Below are 18,613 nucleotides of genomic sequence, written 5' to 3' on the forward strand. Positions count from 1 at the left end.
GGGCACTTATTGATTAAATAATGCACAATTTCTAGCATACTTAGGTTTTTTGATTAAGTTATTTGGTTATCACATTCCAAAAACACTCAAAACTAAATTCATACATTTAGTAAAAAATGCTTTGTTTCTTTTAAAGACCTCAATATCAAAAGTAGGTTTGCCAACATGTTCCACATTTGGGAGAAACGAGCAGCATAAATTATGTTAATTGTAACTCTACAAAACCCAGACGTCATTACAACAACAATTTGTATCTTTGTTATTTGGAAGAAAAAATGTCTTATGCTGGTTTTTGTTTCTTTTGTTTAGGTACCCTACTGCGGGGCCGTAACAATCGAGGAATACGCTGACCTCAGCATCTGGGACTTAGTACAGCCCCCATTTGCTACACTCACACACGCACCAAACGGCAGGTTTGACTGGAGAATAATGCAACAATAGCTGCTGTCTGCAATTTGTAAGCATGGGCCAAATATTAGATTGGGAAGTATGGCGACACTATCAATAGCTTTTTAGGAATTATGCATCAATATATAGCTGCTTTCTGCAATTTCTGAAGCATGGACCAAATATATAATGGGGAGTAAGGTGACAGTATCAATAGCTTGTTAGGAATAATGCATCAATAGCTGCTTTATGAAGCATGGACCAATATTAAAATGGGAGTAAGGCAACAATATCAATAACTTACTGAGAATATAATGCATCAATAGCTGCTCTCTGCAAATTCTGAAGCATGGACCAAATATTACAAAAGAAGCTCTTCAACATTCTTTAGCATCAACCAAAAATGGGGAGTATGGCGACAATATCTGCAATTTGTGAATAATAATGCAGCAATTATCTGTAATTTGCTACGCTACTATCTGTAATTTGATGAAGCTTGGGCTAAATGCAAGTATGTTAGGGTGTAGGTAACAAATTTATATATGGGAGCTGTACTTACTGCACCAAATACACGGTTTGACTGTTGCCGCAAAAGCTGTTTTTAGCAATCTGAAGCACAGGCCAAACATAACTACATTAGAGAGTGATGCAAACATTGTAGCAGGGTTTTAGATAAATGAATCTATAGCTGATGTGTACAATTCTTATGCATAGTTGCATAGTACTATATTGGATTGGGGAAAGACAACAAGGTCTACAAATTCTGATGAATAATTCAATAATAGCAACTCTCTGTAATCCGAAGCATATGCCAAATGAAAGTTAATCTATCTATTAGAAATTGGTGCCAAATATCAGAGGACTTAGCAAGTACAAAATGTGGTGTAGATAAAAATGAACTTCAAGTGTTTGGGGTAGTGTCACTCAGAGGTCACTGAGGGTAGAGGTCAAAATGAAATTTCATGAGCATGATGAGAGTGCAATTCTTATAGGATGATGGCCTGATTTCATCTTGTTCTATTTCCACAAGAACAAAAGAAGTATTTCCAATTATCATTTTGAAGTTACCATATGTAAGCTCTCAGTCATGTAATATTTCTTGTATTGACCTTTAACCCCATGCCCAGGGACCTGTTGCAAAGTTTTTACACTCAATCTGAATTTAAGTGAATCAAATTCAATTGAAGTGTAAATCTTTGAGTAACGGACCCCATTGTTGATCAAATTGGACCAAACATGTGACACATGGATTATGATGATTATCTTGCAGCCTTGATGTTTGAATCAAGTGTAACTTTTTTATACGCAGGACTAAGTAGATTTTGTGGGTGATGTTGACATTCGTACTGTCACCTTTTGTGACGGTGGATGTTACATCGCCTGAGCTATGTAAAGTTTTTCACTTGTCAACCAATATATTAGATGTAATATTTGGAGTCAATATTGCAGATTTACGAACAATTTTAAGTTGTCATTTGTGTAGAGAATTGGTTAGAGAGATGGATGCAATGGGATATTGGAGGCTATTCCATTTGAAATCCATACACCCCCTATGGAAGATATTGCCTGAATCTCCCACACAGGGAATGTGAATTTCAAATGGGGTTACCTGAATGTGTAACTCCATTTGAAATATACACCCCCTGTGTTGAAGATAAATGTCATATCTTCCAGGGGTGTGGATTTCAAATGGAACAGCCCATTCTGTGAATGAAATAAGAGTTGAGAAATCTGATTGTCCCTTCCCTGCTGGTGCTATTGCATTGAGACCCACAATCCTGGGGAAAACAGCAGGTGGCACACTTGTGCTAAACAATTGAAATTTGTGCCCTATAAAATTGCGTAGGTGAAACATGTAATGTATTTGTGATACGATCTGTTCCATGGAGGCCACAGGATGCATTTTTGACAATTGAGTTAGTATAATTATTACCTTATTCAAACATTAGGCTATCATTTACTGAAAACACTAAAGGTCTATCACACTTGGTTCAAAAGTTATGAAATTTTGTGATGTCTATTTCTTATGTATTTTCTTGTTTTTTACTCCATTTTTTTGTCTTTATCTCAATTTCCAATTTGCCGCCTTTGGCCTCCATGGACCAGATTGTGTCACATTTGGAGTATACTCTCTCATAATATCTTGTGATAGATCTAGTAAATCATCAGTTGTAATATGTACACAATTTTAAATTGCGGCATTTTATTCTTATCAATTGCAACACATTTTAATAGCATACTATACATTTTCACCAAATCACATGTTATTTTTCTCAATAATATTGTGAATATTGAGATAAATGCCAATGATCCTGCACTTTTCAATGGAGTCGTCCCAAATTACGCACAAAAAAATTCACCGCTCATGCAATATGCTTTTGTATACGACATAATATATCCATCCATCCACATTGATATTAGTCCTACCTATTAACACATATTACAAGTTAAACAAAGTATAGGCCACATATTAATTTTCTTGTTTGAATTTATTGTAATTTTGAATTAATTGTAATTTTGTATATCTCTCGAGTCAAGGTGCAAGACATTCATATTTGTACAGCAAATTAATGTACAGAAATTCATAATAATGTACTTCTGTGTAAGTAAAAGATATCTTCCAGCTTATTTTTGTACCAAGTTGTCGTTTTAAACAAACATTATGCACATTGCTTTCTACTTTATGCAACTCTAATGGCAACACAGAGATTAAACCCAAAGAGTACCAACTCAAATATGCCCTGTGTGTAACACTGTGGTAAGGCCACCATATTGGTTTGTTCCTCATGGAGGACAAATAATCTATCTCTTTTGTTTTTCGGCAAGAGTCAAAAATAGAGGTTATCCGTGTTCTATAAACTGCATATCCTATCAGCGACTGCTATACCTTGTTTAGGACTTTCAAAAGAAGTACCTGCATGTGCAACTATGACTGTTTCAAAATAGCCCGCCAGAGTCATGCAAGTGACTCCGAGGTCGTGCATAGAATTGGTTTGAATGGGGAATACTACGGAACCAGCGTTTGAGCGTTACAAAAGTTGACACACTCACCACTTAGCACGCATGACACAACATGTTACATGCATAACGCAAAGAACTACTCACTTTGAATCTTGTTTTGCCTGGCGCATAGCGATATTATGCAGAGTTACACTATTTGGCCTACATGAGTTACACACAAACATTGCAGAGTTGGTACTCATTGGTTCTTCCTCATTGAATGCACAAATATTAAGCCATTTCTCTGTAATGAAATTGAATTACACTGATCGTGTGAGGTGCTTTACTTCTGTCCACATTGACTCTTCAAATGGTGCAAACTCCCTCTTTGGTTATGGTATTACTTTTACAATATTTGTTACAGCATGGATACATTTATCTACTTCAAAAAATTAGCTTGAATTGAAAATTTACACTGTAGCTCCAAACAAGTGATTTATTCCTACCTCAGAAAAAAATTAAATTAGGTTTCATGGCACTGCTTCTACTTAAGTTGAATTAACTGAATACATGTTAAACATGTATTCACATTTTAGTACACAAATGTCAGCGACTAAAAGTTTGTATTAGGCCTACTATAATAGGTGGAAACAAATGAGTTAGTCATGCAGGGTATTTCACAAAGAATCCCACCATCCTTATGTACAAATTCATCTGGGCCATTTCACAGGACTCACAAGTAGTCTTTAAGGTCTGTATGCACATACGAATTAGACCGGGTCTAAAGTTAGACTTGGTCTCACTGGAATTTAGTCCCAGGAGAAAGGACATTTTCCTTTACATTTGCTTAAGTTATTTTGTATTATTTTTGAACTTTGCTCAGCTTTTAGCGAAGTATAGCATTCCTGGTGTGTTTTTATGAAAAAAGAATGGTTCAATGAACAGTAAAAATTTTAAGAAAGTAACTACTTGCACAAATATATGTATAAATATCCAACAATCAAGGTCTTAGAACTCTATGGTTATTGAGTTTTATCACAGATAAACTTCAGAAGTTTACTGTAATTATTGTAAAACTCAAAAGATTGCATAAGTTTCTGAAAATGTCTATTTTTGTATTTGTAGTATACCTATAGTATAATAGTGTGAACATTGTATTTAATCATATATAAACAACACCACCACCATTAAACTATAGTCATATATCGTCCATCAACTCAGAAGTACAAAGTAAATAGACCTCGAAAACTAGAGGTATGAGAGTAATTATTTCAGTGCAATGCGTGTGTAAATGCTTCTTTGGCGCACCAACTGCTGCACAATTTGTACTTGCCGAGCACACCACACTCTTTATGCGTCACATTTTTAACACGCAGAGTGTGACGCAAAGCATAGGCCCCCGATGCCACAAATTTACTTTGAACTTCTGAGTTGCCAGACTATAGAGATAGGTAGGTGTCAGACAAGGAGGTTAGGGCCAAAGGGTACCGACTCAAAGTGGGTAAATCTACCATATTGGTTAGTCACTCTTGGAGGGCAAATAGTGCACATCTGGCATTAGCGAAATAATCCATACAGAATAGTCGACTGCAGATCCGTCGAATAACGCTTTTTCAATGGGAAATGAACTTTGCTGCTTGGATGATGTCATGATGAGGTTAGCATTTTTTCCGTATTGAGAAGCGTGTTCCGACGGATCTGCACTTGACCGGCCTCCATAGGTCCACTATTTTGCCTCCAATAGCTACACACAAACATGGCTGACTCGGTTCTCTTTGGTTTTACCTCATTGGTGTCAGCTGACATTATCAGAGTTCCTTTACGGTTTTGTGCCGATGTAGATGTACTGTGTATAAATATATTGGGTTTTGATTTGCTTAATCGGGTCATGAACTTCACTTGTTGTTCAATCAAAATTGTATTTTGTGACCCTGGCATGATCAGGTTCTTTTCTTGCAATAAACAGGGTATGTGCATTAGGAACTGCAATGGAACTCTGCTGAGGGCTGAAAATGACATCTATTTTGATCTTGGCTCCTTCCCCACTCTTCTCTATCCATAGAGATTACACCCAAATAGTACTGACTGATTCAGATTTGTTCCATACACAACACAGGTAAATCTGCCTTCTTACTTTGTTACCCATGGAGACCAAAAGAAGTGTGCCTTGGGCATTCGTTATCGGCAAAAAGTTGCATTTTCAAGCTTGAGCATTACGAAAGACTTTCCTGTGTAGCAGTTAGCAGGCATTATCAGCTCACATTTCTTGCACAATGCAAACAATGATGCACTTTGAAAGTTTACTGGACGTATGGCAATATAAGGAGATACCATGAGTGATGGGCAAACATGGCGGAGTCAGTACTCTTTGGGTATATCAAATTATCCCCTACATATGAATCTAATAACTTTGCAGAGTGATTGAATGACTTGCAGAATACCATACCATGTTAGTTGGGTATTGTATAAGTCATGGGAATAATGCAAGAATGTTGTAAATAGCTTTGTTTTTTACTACAACTTACTGTACAACATGATATTTTTACGAGGTTTGTTTCTCCCCCTATTTGTAGGTTAATTTCAGAACTGCAAATTAAAAAAACAACATAAATATTTTTTACCAATAGAGTTTAATATGGTCATTGGGCAGGAAAAAGCTACGTGCTTTTGACCCCTGAACATGTTTAAAACAAAACTGCAAACAGTTTGCATGAGGGGTTTTGCTTTAAACATGTTCAGGGGCCAATGACACTATAGGAGGTTTTTCCTGCCCAACAACGATATATAGGTCTTTGAATAAAAGAAACTACAAAACTGCGCAGAGTGATAGAATTCACACAAATATGTTAATATATCGATAATATCGTACTATACAATACAATACAATATTCTTGCATTATATAAATTGGTGTACATAGATGATTACTACTTGCTCCTCCCTTGTATATACGCCATTGATCCATTGAGGGTACTTATATGTTTTGTACATACTGATATATGTGACTGTGTATATGTGTGTGTCCATAGCCATTCCACGTAACGCCTTGAAACTAACCTCGGACTATATTAATTAGTCTGATTCATTAGCTATGTAGTAATTAATATAACCTGCTAATATTAATGTTTGATCATGCTTGTATATTAACCAAGGTAAATAATTGTTACCTAGAATTATTCGTTATATTATTATATACAGCAACAGGAATTTAAGAAGGGAAGGGGAATTTAGTACAATTACCAAACTGGGTACAACTTGCTAGACTTGAGTCCAGTTCTTGTTTACAGATTTTAGGGTTAGGGTTTATGGTTGGGGTAGGGCATTCTTGTACTGAGACTAGTAGAATTGCACCCTATTCGGTAATCACTCCGAAAATGAATACTCCACCAGTTTGCAACTCATTGATGTATGTGTGTGGAATATTTTCCCACATGCTTAATAAAAAGTCCTTTTCTGTAAAGCTGACCAATATTTCACTTCTGATGGTATGATGCTTTAAGAAATCTGCAATTTAAGCATGAATACTATTAATTATTGGTGACTACAATGCTTTGTTATATTAATTGTTACATTCCAAACTTTGATAATTCAATAACGATGTTAGATCCAGTGTACAGGTCACAAGGTGACTCACATTTTCTGCAAAATCCTTCAAAATTGATGTCTTATGAACTCAGTTTTTGTGAAGGTGATAAAAACCTGGTGTAGTGGTAACTAATGAAGTGGTTATTTTTTACTTATAAATTTCTTGGTATCAGCACATATTTTATCTCCAGACTTTAATGTGTGGAATAGTTGAACCCCTTATGAGTGCCATGTAGTTGATGTGCCCGTAATATTATGTTAACATTGCCCACTTGTTCTTGTTTGCCTTGCTCAGGCCTACAATTTTGTCAGTGTACAATAATAATATATGTTTTAATGTAGCATAGAATGGTGGAGCCTCTAAATACTAGGAAATTTGATTCAATTTGACTCATTTCAATTTTTACCAACTACATGGCCATCTTCACAGATCTGCCTACAGTACAAGGCTGGCATCACTATATCAATGGAATACAGCCTATGTCAGCCTTGTGTTAAGAATTTTGAGTGAGGATTAATTGCTGAAGAAAATAATGCTGAAGTTTGTTGTGTACATAACAGTAATTTTGTACAAAATATTTACTAATATAGCAATTGCAAAATTTGAAGTATGCCATATATCTGTACACAGCAAGTGTTTACTAACTTGCAGCTGTTTTACAGTGCTTTGTGCCATGGCCACAACAGTTGAGTACGCTCAATGTGATCTTAGGTTTCAAGTAAAAATTAAAGCTTTGAAAGGATGGTTTAACTTTTGCTGAACGATGTGCTGGATGTTCAGAGCGTACGCTGCTGAAATTGTGAAAAGGCTGATTAGAACCGATGTACTATGCCATAATGCAGCCAGAGCATATGATTCTAGTCAATATGAAATTTGTAGGGATTGCATTGTCTGGCACCCGACTAGTAAAACAAAGGTCCTTAGTGTTTCCAAATCTTGCATGATCAATGGAAATTATTTTGCTGAATGTCCATTGTCTTGTGGGAGAAAAGTTGTGAATCCATAAATAATGTTACGCTACAACTCTTTATATTTTTGTACTTTTATGTATCTTTTAGCCAAAATCTTTTATTTTTTGACAGTGCCTTTTGTAGAGCCAACACATATATGTAACACCTCCACCTATTTTCCTACCAACGAATGTAAAATTAATAGTTGTCTGTAGCTGTAATAGATTACATTTATTGTATATGATACGATATGGAACCATTCACTGTTCTTCATATTATTCTAAAGTTTATCTGACCAAATGCTAGTGGGTGAATAAAACCTGTAGACCCTATTTTGGGTAATGGACTTGGCATTTTGATATTATTGGGTAAGATGCTAAGCTCCACAATTGCCAACCACTGTGCACTTTGTGATAAAAGCATGAAAGATTTTACTTATAGTATAAGGCCTAGTGTTAATTATAAGATGTGGAGGCATTTTGGATTTGAAAATGCATCACTCTTGTTGAAAGATATCAAATTATTGCAAAAATGTAGTTTATGCTATTTATGCTATTGACAACCTATCATTATGGAGTTATACTAAAAAACCTGCATAAACATATGTGACCTCTAGCAGTCACCAGGGGTCAAATACAAAGTGTCTCCACATTTAAAACTTTGGACCATGTGGAAACTCCTGCTTTTATCATAAAATGCATGCACAGGTTAGCAGTCAAACTCTCACAGTATTTTGTAAATTGGTAGCTTTTACAAAACATATGACTTTATGTGTTACCACTGTATTGGCTAACACACATGTAATTAATTATGAACCAGTCAAATTCAGGAATGATTATGGAGTGTAAATACGGATCTATACAGTATATTGGTGTTACAGCCATGCAAAAATGTGGGCAAGCTTATTATGTTTGTGCACCACTGATGAAGAGACCAGTGAAGAGACCAGTGAAGTATGCTTGTGGCAAGCTTGCTGCTGGTTTGTTTTACCACAGTAATTGCCATTGCTAGCCAGACCAAATAAAAATGTTTTGGGGGATGGGTGCTAACAACATCAATTCAATGGTAGGGCAGCCAAGAGCTTCATTGGAATATAGACATGTCAAAGATAGGCACTGTTTTTATGGGGGGGGGTAAGTGGTACTCAGTGCACGCAGCAAGCACTCGGCAATAGTGTCATGACACTATGAAACCAGTATTAGGCCAGGGTATGACACATTAGGTTAGCATGTGATTCTAGGATTTTTCTCAAATAGATATTTACACTATAAAATCCCAGGGTCAGATTAAGGGATATTTTTAGACTATCTTGGTCCATAGAAATGCACAGGTCTGTATAATAATCAGGAAAATATAGGCAAGAATTGTTCAGGATTTAAGGAGATACATGCTACTTCAGTGGTGTGCTTGTGGTAAGTTAACTTTATGATGTGAAAAGGAATGTCAGCCCTTTAACAAGTGTTTATAAGAATTTTGCAAGGCTTACATATCTATTATATTTATGTAATATTATTATTAATATTGTAGAAATTTAACATAATTTGTATAGAGTCATGGATGCTAGGTATAATATTATATCATTTTTGTAAAATAAGAGAATAATAAACTCATTTCAAAATACCAAACCATGTATTATGTGTGTGGAATAATTTATGTCATATAGTCATTTAGAGGTAAAGAACTGTGCATCGGTTATTTGGAGGGCTTTGTGAAAAATCTGAACATTTTGACTTTGGAACTGAGGGATATTCCGAGGTCCAAAGCAAAATGCCTGACATATTACTGATGCCAAGTTATTAACCTCATTCATAACTGTCACTTTCATCCCTTCACTTTACAAAATAACACACAATTTTCCTCAAAAGTTTGTAAAAATAAACAACTTTTACATTTTGCCTTGCCAAAAATTGAACAGGCTAGAGCAGGACGACCAATAACAGAAGTGCGAATCACTATCTGTGATCCTGGAGGAAAGAATGTTACTTTTAGTCACGTCATGAGTGACATTGCATACGTAGCCGCAAGTGCCTGATTATGATAAATGGTTCGTATCTTGGGACATAGTGGTCAGCGAATTTCTATAAGTGTGCTGAGGCCTGTGGCTTTATGCCTGTGTAGTGCATTATAAATCACTGCGCTTTCCCCCCAAGTAACTAATAGTTGGATAGAACTTGCTTATGAGTGCAAGGTTGGGTATGACTAGCATGTTTTGGTTTAATATTGATATCTGAGGTATGTTGAATAAGAATATATATAACAGGTGCCCCTCAGGCACACTCGAGCATTCCAAGAAATTCAGAGTCAAAGTTTACACGGGTATTACCCAGGTTACAAGGATACAGAAAATATAATATGCCCCACCTACGACCAATCAGAAGGAAAAAGGTCAAAGGTTGGAGAACATTTTAATCAAAATTGGATAAATTTTATGTGTTTGACCCCTATGGAGTCAAACATTACATTTTCTAAATCCTTGCGACCTGAGGAATATTTTGGTATTGCTTTGAACCACATTTGTGACCATCCAGCACAACTGAGCCCTGAAGTCGCCAATCATCATTTTTGAGATATTCAACCAAAATATTCTGCTTGAAATTAGCTTTAAAATGATGTATATCACATCTATAGTACTTGACATTTAAGTAGTGAAAAATCAATAAAACAGTCAATAAATCCTTTGTTTCCTATTGTTTATTGTTAAGTTCAATGGAGCATATCTTAATAGTGGCACTGGCTACATCCAGGCTCAGTTGTGCTGGATGGTCACATTTGAGCAATTTTGAGAATTAACTCCTGTATAACCTTTGACTTCATATTTCTTTTATTGCTCAAGGGTAGCCCACTGGGCATCTATCATTTCTGACTTCTCAACCTGTTAGGCATCAACTTTAAGAGGCCAGTCGAGTGCAGATCCGTCAGAACACGCTTTTCAATACGGAATAAATGCTAACCTCATCGTGACATCATCCACGCAGCAAAGTTCATTTCCCATTGAAAAAGCGTTATCCGACAGATCTGCAGTCGGCCATTCTGTTAAACAAGAAAATGTTCATCATATGCAACTTTACACTAATCGAAAAAGAACAAAAGGCATCTACTGGACTATAAATAAATTCATTGGACACAATATTACATTTGATTCCGTCCATTTTATTCTCCATCTATACATCTTGTCCTTCCATTCCTTTGTATACAACGTGCTTTAATATCGCAAGAAAAAATACTCTTTAAACATTGGTAGGAAATAAATATCACACCCCTACATGCAATAATGCACCAATCCACAGTATAATTTAAATATTTAATATTCATCACAAAATAGAGAACTGCTGACTGGTTGAGTGCATATAGAAGCTTTATTACTATATATATTATAATAAATATGAATCAAAATGGGTAACTTTTAATTGGGCGAGTGGCAAGTTAATTTAATTGCAAATAGGGTAAACATTTATTATGATTCATAACTGAAAGGAAACATTGTGCATATTTCTACTACTTCATTTTCAGTTAATTTTCAAATAAATTACTATCAACTTTAACTAAAGTATTGAATAACTTTTTCAAGTCATAATTATAATGTTTTACTAAATGTTGAAAGATTTTCAAGAATTTTTAACGGAAATTCTCAGTCATGTTTTTGGTAAGTTTGCTAGTGTATTAAGATTGTCAATACATACAATTATAAATGTGTACATATTTCTTTTGATGAACTGAAATAAGATGATATCTGTTGTAATTTAAAGCAATTTTGATACAGCGTCTGAAATAATAAATTTTCAGGAAACATGAAAGTATTATTAATCATATGATTAAACATGTGACATCATAAATCAACCTCTTTAAAGCATAAACTACATACATAACTACTATGGTAATTTACTAAATAGTTATAACATCTATATATTATGATATATTTGCATTGATTAACTACACATTTGGAATGCAATTTGGAACTAAAACTACATGTGACATTACAAGAAATATTCAGACTCCCTCAGGATGATTAGATTTGTAATAATCCTTGCAAGCTTTCTATAATCAATAATCATGATATATTGATTCAACAAGATCTGAAAATCCTCATTTCCAAGTTTTCGGCCACATTGTTTTAAAAAAAACCCCTCATGTCCCAGTTTTTGCCAAACGCAAATTGTCTTGTATTTAAATACACTTTTTGACTCCTATATAAACCCTTTTGAAAAGAATATTAACACTATATAGTTTGGTCAACAGTTTTGAAGTGTCACCTATAAACTTATAAAAATGTACAACTTGTATGTCTTCATAATCATCCATTGGTATACAAACAATTCAATACATCCTGACAGTTCTCCCCAAAATTATCCTGAACAACATATATTAGGACAGCAATTTACAATTGACCTTTTCGGTAAATCTCTTAAGCCTTTGCGAGTACACCTGAGATGTCGTCATTTGACGTCACGCCGACTTACAATGCACAGAAACGATGTTCGCTAAACTATGTGCGTATCGGTGTCAGACAACGTGATGTCAAATGACGACGTCTTGGGTGTACTCGCAAAGGCTTATGGGATTACCGAAAATGTCAATACACTTGCACCTTCATATTACAGTAGAACCATCAGATATTCAAATACATTGTACTACAGTGTTAGACACAAGACGATCATTTTATCAGGAAATTTGCATAATGCCAAGTAAGATTCACATTTTGTAAATTTCAGAGAAAAAATAGTGGCTTCTTTAAAAGGTTGCTAGCCAGAGGGCAGCATTTTACAGTAAAGTGTATTTACTCAGCCACTATGTGGAAGACTTTAGCCAAATCTTCCACAGGGGTAGTGTGGATTCTAAATGGAATAGCCCATTGCAGGGTATATGATCAGGGCTTTTTAACAACTGGTCCGTTGTTTCAGCTTGGACCAGTTGGCAATTGAGTTGGCTGCATTTTACAACTTGTCCACTGCCATTTACAGCTTGCTCAAGGTATTTGCAGTCTGGATTTTGCCAACATTCATTCATTTTGTTCATTTGGAGCCTTGTCTCTGATTCAACCCTATATTCAGTGAGTTACAGTTGGCAGCATACAAGTTTAGTTAAGAGTGCAGTTACATGTACATCTATTTGTCACTTTGCAAAGTTCCAAACAATATAGAAACACTTCAAGCAGTAAAATACTGCTGTTCTAGGATTCAATTGTCTTATTTCTAACAATGAGTACACAAGGCCACACTTTTCATCCAACATATTGTTGTTTTTACATAGTACTATTTTAACAATGCACTAACATTAATATAAGGTTCCTGATGTCTAGATACAATGCACTTATCTAAAATGTCAACAAATTCAGAAAAAGAACTATACTTTATATTTTCATTGTAAGAAAATTTAAAAAAAAATTAAACAAAAACAAAAGAAAACTTCAAACAATAATTACAATTACCACACTTCTGAGGTACATGTACATGTTTAGATTTCAGGTACTATAATTGTATATTTTGCACAGAAGGTATTTAACCCCAGAGCACTCTCTGCTGATCTAACATTGCCTCTGATTGGTCAATTATGTGATATCTTCACTCTAATCACCAATCAGAATGGAGCTTTGCAAATAATTCACCCCAATTTTTTTATGTGGTGAAATTATTCTAACGATGTTGCTGATTGGACCAATCGATAATAAAAACTTATTTTTGGCCAATCGGCAGGTAGTTCTCATGGGGTTAACACTGAATATGTCAACTTCAATACCAAACTATGGTCTTGCGCAAAGACAAAATAAATTAACAGCACATTCATTTTGGTGCAATATATTAGTATTTCATTTCATTGAGCAGTAAGTAATAATAGTGTTTTAGCATTTTTAGGCAAATAACATCACTTACATACAAGGGCCAACTGGATCCAGGCTATAATAATAAAGCTAGTGTTTCTAGATTAAAAATGTCCCTTCACCTTGCATTGTGGCATTGCTAACATACAATAAAATACATTTTTTAAATAAAACACTTTAATTGATAAATTCAAACATCTACAATAATCTAACATAAAAAATCTTTTTAAATAAACTTGATAACCACCAGCCTTGTTAACCACACAGCAAATGAACCTTTTCATGATCCGTAACTTACATTAATATATATTTTTTAATACTATAAATTTTGGTCATTTTGTAGAAAATGGATACAATTGTTCACAATGGGCATTTAGGTAATACAAATAGGATTATAACAGCAAGATATACATACAGTATAAAACGGGGTATCAATACCAGGGTGTTTATAATAGTACAAGACATTTTGTACAGTGCTCATTTTTATACTATTTTTATATAAAAATGTTTCAGAAACATGCAAAAATTAGTGAATCTTCAATGTATGAAAAGACTCAAAAATAAAGAGTTTTCCTTGCTGTATCTTGTAAGTAAGCTTAAAACTTGCATCAGTCATGTGAGTATTGGCCATCACAATCGATATTTACATGAACAAAACCTATTTTTAACTTAATCTTCCATCCAAATCATTGCCAAATAATGGTATAATTTCACTAAGTAAATCACAGTCTTGCTTACAGATGCAATTTTGTAGTATTTAATGAAATGAAATGATTAGTTTCCCGTCACATTTTTTTCAGTGAAATATAAGGTCATGATTTCATTATTCTGAAAAATGTCATTATTGTCAAAACTTTCATTTACATGGCTATTACCTATATTGTTGATGAAAGACCATCTCAAAACAGGTATTAATGCTTAGATCATCATTACAGACATTTTGCAACAGATAGAGAAAAGATTTGAATTTGTTTTTATTAAAATGAAAAGAAATTTGCAATTTTTGTAATCACTAGAAACATGATGAGGTAATCCTTAAATTTCCATTATTTACCACATCCTCTACCCCTACAACTAAGAAAAACTGCTGATTATGATCAGCAGGGGATGTCAGACATTTTGGGAGTTTCAATTTTGATTATTTCAATCTCAATTTTCAGATAATTGACTTTTTTGTGAAAATAATGAAAGTTTTGGTCAAATTGAAAAGGTGATGCGGGCGGGTGATGGGAAACTAATAATTTCATTACATAAACGCAATGTCCTGTTGGGCACCACCATATTAGATTTGAACCTGGAAACAAACAGAAAGTGAGCAATACTCTTGATTTTCATCTCAATTTTAAACCTTTTTTCACTTTTCACTGAATATTTGTCTCTAATAAATGCCTCTCTTTTTTTACGAAAATGTATAACAATGTGGTGTGGTAAGAACTAGTTATGTGCCCTTGGATTGTAATACCCTAAAATATGAGTGGCTGTAAAAGTGTATGAGAAGTTTGGTCACATATAATATATGGGCTTCCTCATCAGGCATAATAAAATCAAGAAGAAAATAATTTTCACTAAATTTATTGTAGATTTGTTTAAAAAAATCTACATAAGCTTTCTGGAGACATCCATGTAGGTCATTGTATATAGAGATCTAGTGGGTTGTACAATGTAGATAAATCAAAGCCTTACATTATGCAGTACATCAACTCAAAATATGAATTCTTATGTTACTATGGTAACCTTAAATTCAAGAAAGTTCAATGACCAGCACTGAATAATAATATAAATCTCATTTGCATAAAATATTTAGCACAGACCTTGTCACAAAATTCAGCACAATTAATAATATTCAGCCATCAAACAATGGGTGATGCACATGGGAGGCAAAATTCGCATTAATGTGGATCAATGTGAACTTCTCTTGTGCGCACAGAAGAAATCGCGGCATGAGCACCTTATAACACCCATATACTGTAACACACTTACAAATAATGCGCTCAATACACATTCATGCGATCACATTGCCATGTATACAGTTACCATACTTGATGCAGATCACAGGGTGCATATTAATGTGAATCTTGCCTCGTACGTGGAGTCATAAAAACACAGATAACTTTTAAAATTTATAGTTGATGTGAACAAAGAAGTTTCAGAATTCTGATACCATTATGAAAGCTAGCTAGCTTAAGAAGAAATAATTATATCAAGCAAACATAGCATCATATGCATGCATGCATGAAAATACTTGAGCTATATCAAATATACACAATTGAAACTGATAGGAGTAATTTAAAGCCCTGCTCATACTTGACTGCAATTTGTGTAATACAGCAGTGCAGTGTGGACATACAGCTAGTTCTGTACATGCATGTGGTAGATTAACATCACATTTGCATACAAAAAAAACAGTGTTATTTTTCCGAGATGGTGTTTCAGTATGAATGGATCAGACTCACACTGCCTTACATCATATCTATAAAGTGATACATGGAAGTCAAAGTAAAGGGAAATAGCTTAATTATAGGTATATTCATTTATGATAACAATAGCCATTTTTAAAACAAAATGATTTGAATCTTGATAAAAACAGGCAAACATTTCAATGGTCTTCAACCAAAGGTTGCAGGTGTGGATGCAGTGATTACATTGCATTTGATACAGTTTTCTGTGAATAACTTTCAACCTTAACCCTAACAGAACTAGGACTCACTAAAGCTCACTATTAAAACCACTCTGCGTGCATGCATTCCACGGGACTTGATGACGCAATCAGACCAAGTCATATACACCCAGGGAATCGTTGGCGGGCCAACGTCACCTGTGTAGCTACATGCTGGGGATCTTCTGCGTGGCATGCGAGGGGTCCGAGGTTGAATCCGGGGGTGCCAAGTGACTTTCTTCTTCATCTTCTCTCCTTTTTGTTCCTTCTTTCCTTCCGATAGCCAAAAACCACGGGTAGGGTTAGGGTTAGTGACCATGCATATTTCCCCTATATGCCTTCTTAACCCTAACAGAACTAGGACTCACTAAAGCTCACTATTAAAACCACTCTGCGTGCATGCATTCCACGGGACTTGATGACGCTTAATCAGACCAAGTCATATACACCCAGGGAATCGTTGGCCGGGCCAACGTCACCTGTGTAGCTACATGCTGGGGATCTTCTGCGTGGCATGCGAGGGGTCCGAGGTTCGAATCCCGGGGGTGCCAAGTGACTTTCTTCTTCATCTTCTCTCCTTTTTCGTTCCTTCTTTCCCTTCCGATAGCCAAAAAAACACGGGTAGGGTTAGGGTTAAAGTTTCCTGACTACCAACAAAATATGAGCCCTGCTTCCTAAAACTTGGACAAAGTTGCCATAGCCTTATAATGGCAATAAATTATATGCCCTGGTTTTGCAGAAGCAGATCTCATATATTCATGTGGATTTATCCATTGTTAACATACATTTTGTATTGGTATGCTTTGTACAATAAAACACTGCAACTCATTTGTAAGACCAAACATGCTTTCTATAGTAGGAATTCCAATTGAATGAACGCAGCTTTCAGTAGCTGTACTCGATTCAACCGCGACCGTATATCGCGTATTTCAAATTACAACGCGAACGCACGACCTTGGATACAATGCTAACCAATCATGAGTGCGTTGGCATGGTTGGATTCACTTTCGCGTTACTCACGCACAGTCGCACACGCTGGCGTACATCGCTTAGTGTAATCAAAAATTAGTCACGCTATTAAAATCTGCGTTCATTCAATTGGAATTCCCACTATAGATGCCTGATTGTTATTTCTATATTTGATAACAGTGAAATTGCACAAAGGATAACCAATGGTGGAATTGGAAGTATTGGTGCTAGCTACACTATTACATAGATTGGTCCTACACACATCCCTGTTCACCAAATCTGACGTTGTCATAGCACCAACATGGTTTACTGGGCTATTCCAGTTGAAATCCTTACACCCCCTTTGGAAGACATGACCTTAATCTCCCACACAGCATATATGTAGATTTCAAATGAAGTCACCCATTTAGCATGTTTAGGTAACTCCATTTGAAAGTCACACTCCCAGTTTGGGAGATTAAGTTTATGTCTTCCATTGGGGGTGTATGGATTTGCAACTGCAATAGCGCAGTCTCAGTATCAAATTTCATTGAGTAAACTACAAGAATATATTTTATAATAAATAGTAACAAAATAACCGTTTGGTGATAATTGTGTTTGCTTTGCATTAGTGCTAAAAACACACATATGGAAGGAGCAGCAAAGAAGCAAAATATATATAATGGAGAGGGTGGACTTCATAGAGTCAAATGCCAACATAATGCTATGGGAAGATTGCATTAATTGTACAAGAAAACTAAAGTTAGTGTATATCTTTTGCAGAATGATGGCTAGAATTGAAAGAAACCTTGCACATAAACATATCGCTTAGATTTGTACATATAGCATAATGTGATATTTGCCATTGCATAATGTTATTCACATGTTACCACACAACAGAACCAACTGTAGCTGGACATGTATAGAATACAATGCACGCAGAGGGATAGTTCACTCTGGAGTGACATCACTATTTTACCTACAGAAACTGATGACATGCATATATCTGCTGCATCCCAAGTTAAACCACAGTATCCATGAATACACATACTGCGTTTTGATATGAAAGGTCATTTAATGGGCTATTCCAGTTGACATCCGTACACCCCCTGTGGAAGACATGACATTAATCTCCCACACAGGGAATGTGAATTTCAAATGGGACTACCACAATGAATGATTCCATTTGAAATTTACACTCCTTGTCCAGGATCGTTTCCTGCGGGGGGCTCAGAGGGGCTTTCAGAGTTATGCTGGAGGCTTATTAATGGCTAAAATTGCCCCCAAAAATGGCTGATTTTACATGATTTTTAACACCGTTTCAGCACCCAAA

At 35.3% G+C, this 18,613-nt stretch overlaps 1 protein-coding gene across 3 annotated transcripts in view; it reads left to right on the top strand.

The window, feature by feature from the left end:
- Positions 1-7,457, top strand: part of LOC140170006 (ubiquitin-associated and SH3 domain-containing protein B-like) — a 60,902-nt gene extending 53,445 nt beyond the window's left edge. For all 3 annotated transcript variants that reach the window (XM_072193316.1, XM_072193315.1, XM_072193317.1), the window contains one exon: positions 310-7,457. In XM_072193316.1, coding sequence (XP_072049417.1) covers positions 310-441 — 132 coding nt within the window. In that variant the 3' untranslated portion in view covers positions 442-7,457. The remainder of the gene's footprint in view (positions 1-309) is intronic.
- The last annotated feature ends 11,156 nt before the right edge of the window (positions 7,458-18,613 follow it).

This window comes from Amphiura filiformis, chromosome 14 (assembly GCF_039555335.1).
Source record: "Amphiura filiformis chromosome 14, Afil_fr2py, whole genome shotgun sequence".
In the NCBI taxonomy this organism is placed as follows: domain Eukaryota; kingdom Metazoa; phylum Echinodermata; class Ophiuroidea; order Amphilepidida; family Amphiuridae; genus Amphiura; species Amphiura filiformis.